This window comes from Oryzias latipes, chromosome 14 (genome assembly GCF_002234675.1).
Source record: "Oryzias latipes chromosome 14, ASM223467v1".
Taxonomy (NCBI): domain Eukaryota; kingdom Metazoa; phylum Chordata; class Actinopteri; order Beloniformes; family Adrianichthyidae; genus Oryzias; species Oryzias latipes.
Window position 1 is genome coordinate 29,793,251 of NC_019872.2, and position 15,606 is coordinate 29,808,856.

General features: G+C 46.0%; 2 protein-coding genes across 3 annotated transcripts; one reads left to right on the forward strand and one right to left on the reverse strand.

Annotated features, from left to right (window-relative positions):
- Window positions 1–16: 16 nt before the first annotated feature.
- On the forward strand, window positions 17–5,272 carry LOC101166859 (ADP-ribosylation factor-like protein 9). 2 transcript variants are annotated; one of them, XM_023962695.1, is made up of 4 exons: window positions 17–719; window positions 1,881–2,064; window positions 2,521–2,696; window positions 2,930–5,272. In XM_023962695.1, the coding sequence occupies exons 1-4, from the start codon at window positions 678–680 to the stop codon at window positions 3,098–3,100; spliced, it is 573 nt and encodes a 190-aa protein (XP_023818463.1). In that variant the 5' UTR covers window positions 17–677; the 3' UTR covers window positions 3,101–5,272. The 2 variants fall into 2 exon arrangements, with proteins under 2 accessions (XP_023818463.1, XP_023818464.1); XM_023962696.1 differs by lacking the exon at window positions 17–719 and adding an exon at window positions 1,090–1,773.
- Window positions 5,273–8,435: 3,163 nt separating this feature from the next.
- nop16 (NOP16 nucleolar protein) lies at window positions 8,436–13,874 on the reverse strand. The gene is made up of 5 exons (XM_023962581.1): window positions 13,620–13,874; window positions 11,281–11,389; window positions 11,099–11,147; window positions 10,458–10,564; window positions 8,436–8,956 (listed from the first exon to the last, which is right to left on the reverse strand). Exons 1-5 carry the CDS (start codon window positions 13,724–13,726, stop codon window positions 8,813–8,815), a joined length of 516 nt encoding a protein of 171 aa, XP_023818349.1. The 5' UTR covers window positions 13,727–13,874; the 3' UTR covers window positions 8,436–8,812.
- Between the last annotated feature and the right edge of the window lie 1,732 nt (window positions 13,875–15,606).

Consider the following 15,606-nt stretch of genomic DNA (forward strand, 5'->3'; position numbering starts at 1 on the left):
CAATTTGATGATTACAACAACACGCTCTGCTCCTCCCCTAAAGTGCGATGCGGACCTAATTTGCATACAGATATCTGCAACGTCATTTCGCCTAGTCGAAACTCTAATTCAAGATATCTGTAATTACATTTTGACTATCCTGAATGAACATTACAGATATCTCAAGTTTCAGATATCTCTATTCAAATTTCATTTCAAGATATCTGTAACTTGATTATAGATATCTACAATTAAATTATGACTATCCCTAACTCCAGTTTGAGATATCTACAACGTCATTTCGCCTAGTCAAAACTTAATTTAAGATATCTGAAAAGGAACATGTAGATATCTTAAATTGACTTGAATTAAAGATATCTTTAACTTGAGTTTTGACTAGTAAGAATGAAATTGTAGATATCTGAAACTTGAATTACAGATATCTACAATTCAGTTACAGATATCCGTAATTCATGAAGTGGATATCTGCAACTGAATTGTAGATATCTGTAATTGTAAACCCCATACAAATGAATGGCGAAAGTGATGTCATTTGTCCTAGGAATAATATCTTTGAGGATATCTAAAATTACGATTACGGATAGGAAGAATGTAGTTGCGGATATCTGAAATGTTCTTTTTGACTAGGCAAAACTCAAATAAAGATATCTGCAACACACATCCAGTCTAGCCTTTTAATGTTAAAATGGCCTGCCATAGACTACTGCCCGATCTCTGAGGTGAGGACGTCTGAGGTTCCGTGGGGGGTTCTGATGGACCGGAGGTTCCTGTAGGAACCCGCAGTCACGTTCAGGGACGCTGGAAGAGTCTCTGCGGCCCCTCCAGGGGCCCCTAAGCCAGGTTCTCCCCCTCACACGGTGAAGTCCGGACGGTCAAGTGCATGAAAACAGATCAGTTGGTTGATTCTCAATAAGACAAATGTTCCTGGAAAGGATGTGGAGATGATCCGTGATGAACCGAACGTTCCTGAAGAACAAAGAGAACACCAGACCTGCTCAGAATGTTGCTTTAAAAATGCTGGGAACTCCTAAATGCCTTCTGTGGCTCAACCTTTGCTGTTTAACTTGTTTTCAGTGCGGGGGGGGGGGGGGGGGGGGGGTGTCTTAAGGTGTTTCACCACACCAGAGGAAACTCCGCTGAGGGAATACATAATCATCTCAGAAATAAAACCATTTATCAGCTGATGCCCGTCTGCTCAGAAATCCTTGATCCCTGATCCCTGTCTAAAACTAACTACTGATGGATCTGAGGTTCTGTTGGACCACAGAGACCTCCGGTCCTCACGGACGCAGGACGCTGCGTCTTCATTCTTGTTGCTGTCCTTCCTGCAGGATGGCGGGCTGATCAGAGGTCATTGCAGCTCAGACACGCATTCATCTGTGTTGTGTTTGAGAGCTGCTGTCTTGTTGGATTCCTTCCCGCTCAGGTCGACCTCCTTCGGTTCCATCAGAGGCCGAGTGTTTGGGCTGGAGGGGGTCACTTCAGGTTCTTGAGCTTTGATGGTTTAGGCACGGCTGTCAAGGAAAACATCCACTCTGACAGCTTTGATCCCGCTCTGATCCGGATTTGATCCAAACATGAAAACTTCGGTTCACTTGCAGATGAACTCTGGTGGGTTCATCTGAAACTCAGCGAGACGAGATCATAGGTTACCAAAGTTTGATCTGTCTGAGATCTGACAACGACTGAGATGAAATGACGAATTTCCACGTTTTTCCAAGACGTTTCTTGTTTGGGTAGAAAAATCTGGATTGGATTGAACAGCAGAATAAGGTGGGGTTAGCGGTTACAGGAGCCGGCTCTTTCCCTATAATGGGCTCGTCCAGAACCGCTTCAGCCATCACATCTTTAAATGTTTCTTCTGGATTCTCTGCCTGCAGGAGGAAGAGGAGCGTGGGAAGCGTCAGGTCCTGGTTCTTGGTCTGGATGGAGCCGGGAAAAGCAGCATGCTGCAAAGTTTGACGTCTGGGGATTCGGCGGCTCGGAGAGGCCGGTGCCGACCCACTCGCGGCTTTAACTTCATCAGTCTGAACATCTCTGCTGTGCAGCTGGACTTCCTGGAGGGTGAAGCTGCTTCTTTGCTGAACAGTCAGATGATTCTGTTCTTCTCTGGCAGCATGAAAGTCTAGATAAAGACGGCCTTATGCCGCTCCTCTGAGGACAGGCAGCCCTTGTTGCCATCAAAAGACTCCACAAATTCATTTTCAGGCATTTTTTTGGGGGGGGGGTCCACTTTTATGTAACAAGAAGACAGCAGAGCAGATTGGACAAACAGAATCTGAAGTCCCGATCAGGGATTTTGTCGCCTTTCCTTTGGACATTTCATTTGTGAGTAGAGAAGTTCAGTCCTGAACCTGCTGACCTCCTGCTCTCTGTCAAGAAGAACATGAACATAGAAAACATACATGACCTGCAGCTGTTCCCCAAACCTTTCTGTTCTCAACGATGTTGATTCTCCTCCAGAACAACGGCGAGACGTTTGCGGTTGACGTGGTTCCAACTGTGTTTTCGGCTCTGCAGTTGGCGGTGGAGAGGATCTGCGGCGTTACTGGTTGGACTACCTGAGAAAGACTCACGTTCTGGTGTTTGTGGTGGACTCATCTGACAGACCTCGTCTCCCATTGGCTAAAGCTGAACTGCACCGCCTCCTGAGGGCGGAGCCACAGCTGCCTGTTGTCGTCCTGGGGAACAAGCAGGTAAACAAATGCAGACGAACAAACGGGATTGAAATCTTTAACCTTTCAAGAAGACCACCGCCTTTGTTTTCTCCAGTTCAGCCTCTCAGGTGACAGTCAGATGATAATGAGTGGGTGTGGTTAAGGGGCGGAGCCATACAGCTCATAGGATGGTTTCAGATTGAGTGCAGTCTGCAGACGTCCAGCAGTGGAACAGAGGTCATAGTGATAAAAGGTCAATGCTCCCCCCCCAGGATAAGGCCCATGCTGTGAGCGGGTCGGAGCTTCATGAAGCCTTGGCTCTCCACACCGTGACTGCAGACAGGAAGCTCTTCCTCTTGACTTCCCAGCTGGACTCTGGCGCTGGGAGGAAGGCCTGTCAGGACCTGGACACCTTCCAGAACCTCCTGCTGCAGCTCCTCTGAACATCTGGAGGAGCTTCATCTGCTGCTGGCTCCAGCCTGAGACAGAGGAGGAACCGACGAAGAGGAGGGAGGGAGATAACGTGAGGCAGAAGTGGGCTGGGTGGGGGTTCCACTCCTGTGTCTGTGGTGAGGAGCTGACGGCGAGTTATATTTGTGTTAAGATGAATGTTGCCATTTCATTTGAGCTTCATCTCCAGAAACAAACATTTTGTGTAGTTTGATCCTCTCTGAATCCAAAACGGGGATTTTTACAAATATGTTCATGACGAAGGTGAGATGACAGATTCTTCTGACCTGGAATTGGAACTTTTGATCATATACTTAAAAACTCCCAAAGCATGACTCCTAGTAGATCCATGTCCTCAGACGGCTCGGCCTTCCTAAACACCTTGAATGGTTCTGGTGTCAGGTCGTCAGTGTTGACGCTCCTGCAGCTCCGCTCATGAGTCCAACGATCCCAAAAATCCCACTTTCCAAAAGTAAAGGAAACACATCTTTGGTTCTTTTTCTTCAGGTTGACAGATGAATCATTTAAAGTGAACTGAAGCAAATAACTGAATTATAAAGAAAACATCCAAATGAACAAGAACTTAGGAAGGTCCAAAAACTGTTGGACTCCATTCCAAAGTGAGCCTGACACGATTCTGCTGGTGAGCAAACCTGTGCACCACAAACCCCTGGCTCCCCAAATACGGAACCAACTGAATGGAAGTAAGTGCATCTTATTTCTGTAGCACCTTTCACAGACAGAAGTCACAAGGTGCTTCACAGGATAAAATACATACATATGAAAAACATAAAAAAACATAAAACCACCCATTAAAAACAGTTTCTGTTGAAAAGCTTAGAAAAAAAAAAGTTTTCAGTTGACTTTTAAAGGGGGCTCATTCCAGATTTGGAGCAACAGCCTGGGAGGTTCTGTCTCCTCTGGTCCAGAACCGTGTGCAATGAGCCATCGTCAGGTTCTGATCCACAGACCTCCAGATGGTCTGTAGGGGGCGATCAAACCCAAACATATGGAGGAGCCCGACCATGGAGGGCCCCAAGAGTTAGCATTAAGACTTTACATTGAAAGCAGTAAACAACCGGGAGCCAGTGAAGAGCTTTGAGGATCGGGGAGCCGGGATCTGTTCTCTTAGTGCGGGTCAAGATCCTCAGCAAAGTTCTGGATCAGCTGTGTTCATCTCTGGCTTTAAGGCTCCGACACACCTTCTATTGAAGGCAAACGTGACGATGAGTCCATGCGTCAGTGGAGCTTGGTTCGCTTAGCTGGCAGTAAGTCAAACTGGTTCCGGTGCATGTTGGACTCTGGCAGGGATGCCCTTTATAACCGGTTTCTGTTCATAGTTTTTATGGACAGAATTTCTAGGCACAGCCAGGGGCCGGAGGGCTCTGATTGGGCCGGAGGGCTCTGATTTGGGGACCACAGGATTTCATCTCTGCTCTTTGCAGCTGGGATGAGGGTCAGCACCGCTAAATCTGAGCCCATGGTCCTCGACCGGAGAAAGGTAGTTTGTCATCTCTGGGTGAGGGTAGTGTCCCTCCCCCAGGTGGAGAAGTTTGAATATCGGAGTCTTATTCATGAGTGAGGAAAGACAGGAGCGTGAGATGGCCAGGCGGATCGGAGCAGCGTCTGTAGTTATGTGGTTCTGTTCCGGTCCGTTGTGGTGAGGAGAGAGCTGAGCCAAAAGGCAAAGTTTTCAATTTACCGGTCGATCTTCCTCTGTAGCAGATGGTCCAACAAGTAACAAAAGAGTGATGCAGAATTTTATTGTTTTAGAACAAAATGTAACGTTTTTTGGGTGAATATCACTCTAAAGATTTAATCTGCTCCTTTTTTCTGATTTTCCCATTTAAGTTCTATTTTCACAGAAACATCGTCCTGTTGTCCTCTACAGTGGACATGTTGTGAAATTAAAATAAAATCTATTTTCTATTTTTCCTCACAGCAGAGCCAAGTCTGAACCTTCTTTTAGCAGTTACTTTTATCGGAATTCATTAAGTGTGTGGGGGTCAAGGGTCGCATGTTTAACGGAGGGGTGAAGGGTGGGTTGTTGTTTTTTTTATTGTAATATTGTGTTTTTGGTTTTTGTTTGAAATGTTAAAGCGTTCCGAGTTGTGCAGTGTATGTGAAGAGCTTTTTTTTATAAATAAAGTTTGATTTGTTTTGAACAGGATGTTGTCTCATTTGTATGTGTGGGGTTGTTGTGGGGTTCTTAAAGAAAGTGGGCTGTGATCAATGTGCGGTTTCTTCTAGACCCGAATGACCCCAAATGTGAAAGACGTTCATCTAATAACCAACAACAGAAAAGCTTTGAGAGACTACAGACCGATCATCGCTTTTGCCGTTTCAGTGAAACTCCTTAGAGTTTTGGATCAGGTGGGGGGGGGGGGGGGGACTGAAGCCCTCAGAGGAAAACCAGACAAGCATGAGAATGTGAGGAAACAGATGACAACACATCAGCGTGTGTAGTCTCTGACCAAACGTTCACCAACTACAGACCTTTGACCATTCACAACATAGAAATAAAAGAATATTAGATGAATTTGTTTAAATAAATTGAAATAAAAAAAAAATAACGTATAAAGCTAAAAGATATATACTTCCACAGAAAGAACAAAAGCTGTTTCAGGAACGAGAAAGTGACATCAAACAACTTTGTGTAAGAACAACACAAAAAAGTCGGTGAAAAAGAAAGTCAGTGAGTAAAAAAGTTACACAACTAAAAAACAAAACTGCTAATTTTGCACTTTTCAGACCAATTTAGGTCAAAGTGCTTCACATAAAACAATTTCTAATTATAAAACCAAACCAAAAGCAAAATAAATAATAGGAAAGTTATAAAACGCAAAGAGTTAAAACAAAAAAGTAAAAGACTAAAATACTTAAAGTAAAAACAGAGATTATTCCCCAAACCTAAATAAGAAGCCTTCTTCTTCTTTTTGATACTTTTTCTTTCTTGGTGGCCGTGTTGGATACTGGAGGAAGAAGGAAAGATCCTCTCTTTGGAGCCCAAAGACCCTGGACTTCAAAAATGCTGCCATCTTTGATGACTACTTCTTCCTTTTAGATTTAGACTCACCTTTATCATCTGAAGTGACCTGAAAGTCTTCTTTTAAACCGAGAACCTCGTGCCTCTCAGACAAAGAATGAAAAGCATTTGGAATAATCTTGGTATCTTCCACGGATCCTAACCTTGGTTCGGTCTCCTCCTCATTGTCTAAGTTCTCTTGAAAGTCATCAAAGCCTACGTTCTCATCTGTCTTCTCAAAGGAAGAACAAGCTGAACTTTCATCAGCCTCCATCTTTTCATGGGACAATGTTCTTCTGTTGGGATCCGAACCTTCTTCTTGGTCTGAAGTGTCTTCATCAAAGCTATCGTCCTCTTGGAAGGAGGCGTAGGGCTGGATGGGTCCGATATCGCATCCATTTTTGTTAACTTGGATGTGTGAGGGGCTGTAAGCCAGCAGGAGAGCATGTTCACAGGTGGATGGGGGTACGAGGGGGCGGGGTTGCTTTGCAGTCCCCGCCCACAACTCAGAGGGGAACCTCTAATGAACTCCTTCTGCTCTGCAGAAACTATGGCTGATCGAATTCCCGCCCCAACCACTGAAACACTGTGTAGTGCGGTGAATTTAAAAGTAATTTGGATACCACACTCACTACTTTTATGTTTTTAAACGGCAAATGTGATCAGTGATGAAAGTCAGGCAAGGAAAAAATCCCTGAACTTTTCTTTGAGCGATATGGCGGGCACAGAGCGAAATTTTGGAAAAATACGTGGTCTTAGATGCATTCTGGTGCATTCTGGCAGCTAGTTATTCACTTCTTTATCAAGAAACTAAGACTAATTGGAGCATCATGATTTGTCATTCAAACCCCTAGTTTGACTCTCCATTAAGGACTTGCTGGTCCTAAAAAGGAATTTAGAAAATTGCTCAAAGTAACACAATCCTACAATCTACGCTTTTCCTTAAAGCTGCAAAACATACAATTGCTAAAATATAGTAACATCAAAGCCCCAAATGGCAAAAAGAACACCAGTAACTATGATATTCTATGAAAATACCTCAGTTATTTATACATTATTTCTGCTTTAGAAATGACTGATGTACAACATCCACTTGCACTGTTTTCTCAAACTATAATTACATCAAAATATGGGATCTGCTTTAAACTTTAATTCTATAACATAATACATCAATTCTTTAACACCAATACTAAGTAATCTGGGAAATATCAAAACAAACATACAAACTAAGCTAAACATTGTAAACATTATTTTTTAAGGGAGTGCGGGTCCAAACCATCAAATACTTATAATTAATGTCAACTATACTGAACTAAATCATGGTAATTAGGAAATACAAATAAATTAGATAAAGAAATGTATTCAAAATAAAAACTGAAACTCAAAACTAAAATTGAAATTATTTCAAAATGTGGTTTTGAGATTATTTTACACAAAAAAGTATTTGACCTACACTACCTTAAAAATCTTTTTTTTCCAGCCAAGACCACTTCAATTTGTTTATCGTCCTTTCACAACTGAGGTCGTGACCACGCTCAATAATGACGATGCCTGCCATTATTTTAACACAAATTTGATCGCAAACTCTTCAGATGTGTTTGTGAAAGTTTAGCGTGGGTCCGCCAGTTTTGGTCTCTAGGGAAGCGAGTCACGCTGACCACGTGGTGCAGACAGAGCCAATCAGACCCGTCGACGCATCCGAAAGCAACTAAAACGTCCCGTCATTGGTCAATTAGGCCGGGAAGACGAGAGATGGCCACGACCATAGAGGAAGCGATCTGCGGAGAAATATAGAAAATAAAGCTAAAATTAGCTTATTTCAGACCATTTTTTAATCCGGAAAGCGATTTGTCCGTAGAGATCAGGTCTTTATTTCCCGGAAAGTAAGTTCGGTTTGCTCAAAAACCCGGATTTCCGGGAATTCCCGGAAGACTTTCATCACTGTGTGATGTCATCGATTTCACAAAGTTAAAATCGAATAGATATGAGCGTTTTGTGACGATTATTTAGTCCACCGTCTTCTGAAGATAAAATTGGTTTGGTAAAGAATACTTGGCAAAAATGGAACTGACGCAATGCATTGTGGTCTATATTCTGTGATCTAGTGAGCATCGATGCACACCGGTTTTGGCAGAGACTTCCTGAACATTTCTAGGGCTCTGGATTGTGGAATTGTAGATTGGTACAGCACTGGAACAATCCTGACACGGCATACATGTCCTAGAACCCCGGGCTGTGGGCTGGTACTGGTCCGTGGGCCACTTGGTACCGTACCGTAGACAGAAAGAGATGCATACACTAACTCCAATTATTTCCATTTTGTTTATTTTTCAGATCAAAAACTCGGTACTTTAATTTTTTGACATATTTAAAAAAAATAAAAAACGACAAATGTTTGAGCTTCGTCGTCCCAGAGCGTCAGTGTACGAGTACAGTTGCTATGGAAACAGCTTGGAAGGGGCGGATCCAATCAATAATCCAATCACAGCAGCAGTAAACAGAAACACGGCCACAAACCAAGTTGAAGGTTCGAGCGCTGAGATCATCCAGACACAGTTTCACTTTGTTCTTTTATTGTCTGTCCATCAAAGAAATCCTTGGATGTTTGGAGCGGGGGGACCGTCTCAGGGGCCGCTCGGGTCAGTGAGTCCAGCTCTGCACCCGCCCACGTCAGCCCCACCTACTGAACCATGGGTTCTGGAGCGCCCAGCGAGTTCAGGAAGGCCTGGAAGAGCTGCGGGTGGCAGCGTTTGTACTCGTTGATCTTCCTCTTGATCTGTTTGGGGGTGTCCTGGTAATAGTTCTTCTCGTCTCTAGCCATCGCCTGCAGAGAGGAAGAGGAAGGTCAGGACTGGGCGCCGACCCGTCTGATGGCAGGTTCTAACTACAGATTCTGTCCTCCACTGTCCAAGACTGCACACAAGCATGCATTAGAGCAGACGACCCTGCAGCTGCGGCAGACGCTGCAGCAGATGACCCTGCAGCTGCGGCAGACGCTGCAGCAGACGACCCCGTCTGCAGCAGCAGACGACCCTGCAGCTGCGGCAGACGCTGCGGCAGACGACCCTGCAGCTGCGGCAGACGCTGCAGCAGACGACCCCGTCTGCAGCAGCAGACGACCCTGCAGCTGCGGCAGACGCTGCGGCAGACGACCCTGCAGGTGCGGCAGACGCTGCAGCAGACGACCCTGCAGGTGCGGCAGACGCTGCAGCAGACGACCCTGCAGCTGCGGCAGACGCTGCAGCAGACGACCCCGTCTGCAGCAGCAGACGACCCTGCAGCTGCGGCAGACGCTGCAGCAGACGACCCTGCAGGTGCGGCAGACGCTGCAGCAGACGACCCTGCAGCTGCGGCGGACGCACATATAGACTATCACTTTTTGAAAGACTTTTTTTCCTGGGACACAAAATAAGGATTTGGTCAATAATGGAAGTTCACCTCAATACTCGAATGTTGCCATGAAAGAGGTCAGAGGTCAAAGGTCTCTAGCCGGTTTGGTCCATTCATCCCTGCAGATCTTCTCCAGAGCCGTGACGTTTTGGGACTCAGACAGTTTCTGGATTCCTGCACATCTGCCTGAATGCTGCACATTTTTGATCTGATTTGGACTGTTTTTCTGTATTGACCGCACACATTGAATGTCATACCAAGTATGACAATGGCTTTCTATTGTGTTTTATTTTTGGTTGCCATGGTGATGTGTTGGCGATCACTGTGCTGCTGAAAGATCCAGACAGATTTCATCCTCAATGTTCTCACTTGGTCCAAAATGTCTCCCTCCATGAATCCATTAGTCCTGTTCTTCAGTCCCAAAGCATCATACTTCCACCCCCATGCATCACTGTGGGTGTGGTGTTCTTTGGATGCAGCTCAGTGTCAGTTCTCCTCCAAACATGAGGAGCTGAGTTTGAACCAGTTTTGGTTTGGCTTCATCATACGGGTTTGTCCCGATCCCCCTCTGGATCATCCAGATGCTCTCTAGAAAACTCCAGCGAGTCTGGACACGTCAGAGGGACACGTCAGAGGGACACGTCAGAGGGACACGTCAGAGGGACACGTCAGAGGGACACGTCTGGCTGCCAGGTGACCTGTTCAAACGTTCTAACGAGTGGAGGACAGATGAGCTTCCAACAGAGAAACTGACAGGTCTGTGAAGAACAGAAACCCAGAGGTTTTTTCTGAGCTGATCATGTTATCTCCTGAATCAGACCAAACTCAGCTTTCTAAGGGAAAGAACTAGACCTGGTGGCTGACTGAATACTTTTAGTGGCTGCTGTGGGTGTGTGTGTTCATCTTCTGGTTCTGATGGCGTGACAGGGACTCGCCTTGTAGTCGTCCTTGTGCTGGCGGACCATGTACTGGACGTACTCCATCAGGTCAGACGACAGCGTCTTGCAGTCCTTCTCAGGGAGGCTGGCTTCTTCTTCCAGCTCTGCTCACGAGGACAACAGTCAGAGAAACAGGGACGTCATTTTCAGGCCTTTTTATCTCATTTTGACAATAAAATGTACAATATTCTGGTTTCCCTGCAGGTTTTCTGTATTTGAATATCAAGTAGGACGTATTGATTAATCAAATCTATTTGTATTCCTACCATCTAACCAGATCACTGAGGACCTAAAACATTAGCATTGTTCCAAATTGAATTAAATCCTTTTAAATCCTCTTTATTATCTTGGACGGAATCTGGAAAACGTCACTGTTCAGTTCCAGGCATCTCTGAGTCACACTGGTTGAAGTTTGGGATAAAGAGGATCTGGATCCATTTTAGGTCAGAGATCAACAGGAATCAGTAGAAAGAAACTAAAAGCTGCTGATTCTTCTGTCAGTGCCGCCATGTTTGGTTCTTAGAACTAAAACTGGACTCTGCAGATCCCAAATCTGTCAGGGATTCAGACAAAGGTACGTTTGGTTCTGTTTCTGGATGTTCCAGTCTGTTAGTGTTGAAGCTTCAGGAAGAACTCACGGTTGAGGATGTAGGGTTTGGTGATGATGCCGGCCCTTTGTGGAGCGCTCTGCAGGATGAAGACAGAAAACAGTTCAGCACTACGCTGCTCTCTGCTGGCACCAAGCAGAACTGCAGGGTAAAAAGTGAAGGCCCCAGACTGTTCTGGTGCTCTCAGTCCAGCTAAACCCAGTTTCACTCACCCTCGTCTTCTTCACCGGCAGGGTCCGGTTCGGGTCAGATGACAGACCCATCGCCAGCAGGTTGGAGGCGGTGGACTTACTGTCATCCCAGGCATTTCTAATGTGTGAACTGAGAAAAGAAACATATGAGCATTTCTGCCATCTTTGACCATAAACGCCAGCTCCAACATCCACATGGCTGGTTCCACCACCTCCTCATGACCGTCTGATTGCATCAGAACCAGCCTACAGATCCACTCATGCTCTTCTGATCAGATAAGTTGAATCAAGTTATTCAAGGTGTGGCGGAAACTGCAGGAATGTATGAAAGCCTGCTGCATTCAATTAAAAGAAGACACTGGAATCTTTGTTCAAATCTTCTCTGTGATTCTAATAGTTCTAATATTTTTAACTCCAAACATGGTGGACTCTGACCTCATCTGTTCATGGAACTAGAAGATAATCTGCAATCACACGTAGAACAGCATCAGAGCGTCACAGACACCATCCGTTTGGTTTCTGTGCTCGTCACCACATCACCAGTTAACGTCTGCATTGACTCAAACAAAATTCATAAACTGTTCATCCTGGTCCATATTTAATATTTCTCCAACACTTTTCTCTGTGATGTTTGCGGGAGAGTCAGTAGAACAGATGATGTGGTGACGAGCACAGAAACCAAACAGATCGTGTCTGTGACGCCCTGATGCCTTTCTACGTGTGATTGCAGCTCCTTCTAGTTCCATGAACAGATGAGGTCAGAGTCCACCATGTTTGGAGTTCTTTGCTTTTGTAGTTCTTATAAATATTAGAACAGAAATCAAAGAAAAGATTTGAAAAAAGCTCCTCCGTTTTTTAATTTTATTGAATTAGTTCAGTTTCCATTGTAAGGCCCGAATACAAGCGGCTGAAATGAGTTTCCTCCATGGGGGGCTGGACACTCCCTTAGAGACAGGGGGAGGAGCTTGGTCACCCAGAGAGCTCGGAGTAGAACCGCTTCTCCTCCACATTGAAAGGAGCCCGGTGAGGAGGCTCGGGCATCTAGTCCGGATGCCTCCTGGACGCCTCCCTGGAGAGGTGTTCCGGGCCTGTCCCACTGGGTGGAGGCCCCGGGGAAGACGTTCGCCGTTCCCAGGCCAGCCGACAGCCTCGGGGTCCCCCCAGAGGAGCTGGAGGAAGTGGCTGGGGCGAGGGAAGTCTGGGCATCTCTGCTTAGACTGCTGCCCCCGCGACCCGGTCCCGGATAAGCGGAGGAAGATGGATGGATAGTAAGGCCATCATTTCCTGTTTTCTAAAGTTCTCTGACCGACCGGCGTCTGCAGTGTCCGCGGCGTCTGCAATGTCTGCAGCTGGTTCTCTCCAGCACGTTATGAAGGTAATCTGGCTCTATGTCACCGCTCTGTTTGTTTACAGCGGACTTCATTATATCTTCTTCTATGGTAGTATCGTAATTTGTCCAGACCAATCACTATCTGACACGTCATCGGACCTACGGACAACCAATCACATAATGTGACGTCAGCACTAGTCCCAGGACCCCGAACAGTTATTGCAGCCCGAATGGTTTTGGTACCTACACCGCTCGTTGTTAAACTACATTTCTAGATCCATGTCTGATAGTTGAAAGCCTCCTAAAGTCTAAGGGCAGGGATGCCAGTATAGCTTAGTCAGTTTGTTAGTTCATTTTAGTATTTTCCTATTGAATTCTTTGTATTCATGATCCTTTTGAGTTCATGTTTTACTTTGAAACCAATCGAGACGACTGTTGTTGTGATTTTGGGCTATACAAATAAAATTTAATTGAATTGAATTAAAGTCCCATCAACAGGAGGTTCAACTCCTGCCGCCATTTAGATTCAAATCTCAAGCTAAACTAATTTTTAAAAAATGTTTTTTTGGATCCAAAATATTAAAATTTCACGACTTTTCCAAAACTTTACAGAAGTTTCGTTTTTCACATCAAAGGACCTCCTTCCAAAACTTTTCCAGGTCAGGATCGTACGAACCCTTCCACGTGCCCCCTCCGCGTGATCGTTTTAGGGATCAAAGCAGAACCACACCGCCGCTGAACCGACAGGGCGGTCCAATTATAATCAGGCCTCATCAGAAACCGCTATGGCGCACGCGGCTAACAGCATGCTAACAGCACGCACGTGACTTTTTTCAATCACCCCTCTAGCTCGTTTGTCGGTCCTGGTTCGGATTAAAGTCCACATATGGTCCAAAAAGGAACCAAGAAACGAGACATTTGTGAGTCAGGCTGTTAGTTACGTGACGTTTCAGTCAATCTGAGCAGAAGTAAACATGACACTAGTCTGCTAGCTAAGCTAGCTTGACGCTCAAGGGGATTCGGAACCTACTCTTCAATCCAGGGACGGCTCTTCTTCTGGAACTTTCTCTTCAGATTTTTGCGGTTCTTGCTGTAGTCGAACTTCTTTTTCCGCTTCGACTGCTTGGCTTTTGGCATGTTAGCGGCGTCGGGACGAGGTCGCGAAAGGAAGCACGTGCGGATCCACTTCCTGATGCCGTGACGTCAAATTCGTCATCACTTTAATGAACATCCCACTGACTTTTTCCCCCACAACTGAACGAACTACCGATACCCCAACAAAATGACATGAATAGAAATAAATCAAAATGACAAGAATTGATTGTGTAAGAGAACTGGACTGAGTGGTCCCGCCCCCTGGCGTTTCAAACAGGACGTGGCTGCAAGAGGCCAAAATCAGAGTTTTATTTCCCACTTATTTTAAAACATCTATTTTATATCATTTTCTTTCAAGATATTTTTCTGTAGTTAAAGTTATTCAAGTAAACTGACCAATTAAAAGTATCAATAAAAGTAGGTGGAGCCTGCTGGCTCCCACTTCCAACATTAAAAATGTTTTTTAGGCTTTATTGTTCAAAACACTTGGAACAAGTATACATGACAAGAACAATAGTATTAACAATGAGAATGCCATAAGATGGCATAAATATTACATAAGAAATATTGCAAAACAGATTACATCGAGTATGTTCAGAGACAAACAATGTCATATTTTGTGGTGACCTGGGGGTTAGCCCCGCCTTCAGCTCCTAAGGCTCATGGGAAGTGGGGAATCTTGGGTGTAAAGTTCCTCACCATGAGTGAGGGGGTTGTGAGCAGAAGTGACTTCCATGCTGTTTGTTAGTTGTCCAACTAAGGTTGGGTTGATGCCAGAAAAGTAGACTTTGTTTCCCATGCCTACTACTTCCTCTCAGAGACTGTCTGGACTCATGCGGTGTATGGGGCACGGACAGCTCTCCAATACAGCCAGTTAATCAGCAACTTGGCTCTTTGCCCGCTACGGTGACATACCAGCTAGGTCGTTACATTGGTTTCAGAAGTGGGATGATTTAGCCGGTGCTGCTACGCCGTGAAGCGAGAGATGGCTGGGGCAGAGCGACAAATTCGCATCCTGTAGGCAAGTTGGGACAAGCGAGGAGCAAGAGCGAAATCATTTCCTTGATGGTGTAAGCACCTGCCGTCATCTGCAGCCTGTCCCTGCGAGTCGGGTTTCCACACCAGTGATGACAGTGCATAGCCCAGGCGAACGTCCGCACTGCAGTGGCTTAGCACCGTTGGAACCATACCTGCCTCAGGTCAACTTGGCGGCCGGCAATGGGGGCTGGAGTCCCAGGCTTTGGAGGGAGCTACACTCCAGGTACTGCTGGAACTTTCTTCTGCGGAGCAGCGAGACCTGTCGGCACTGACAGCAGCATTGGAGCGACGCTTTGGAGAGCAGGTTTCGACAGAACGGAACCAACAGCAGCTGGAGTCCCGTCGCCATAGAGACGACAAACGCATGGGGACCTTCGCCGCTGATGAGCAGCTCTTCGCTCAGCGGGGTTACCCAACCTTTCCACCTGCAGCAGTAGAGGATCTGAACCTCCATGCGTTCCTCAGAGGACTTGCTCCGGAACGTCTGCGCCAGCATACACGGCTGGCGAGACCATCTACCCTGGGGGCAGCCCTGCAGGAAGCTGAGAATGCTGCAGAGGAATTACTTCAGGAGCAGTTAACCAGATAGAGTCTGCTCCCCCAAGGCGATGCGCACCCCGAGGGTTGCGTTGCCACGCTGTGGGGACAGTACTCGATTCTGCTGGCTGGGCACCTACTGGCACGGAACTGTCAGTAACGGGTGAGGGAACCCAGCTAGCTGAGAGGAAGGAAGACTGTGGCGCTGATGGTTGGAACCCATAATTGTGAGCATGTGTGTTCAGCTATGTGAGGGTTGTGGGGACACTTGACCATCTTAGGTGGGGGCAGTGTGGCGACCTGGGGGTTAGCCCAGCCTTCAGCTCCTAAGGCTCATGGGAAGTGGA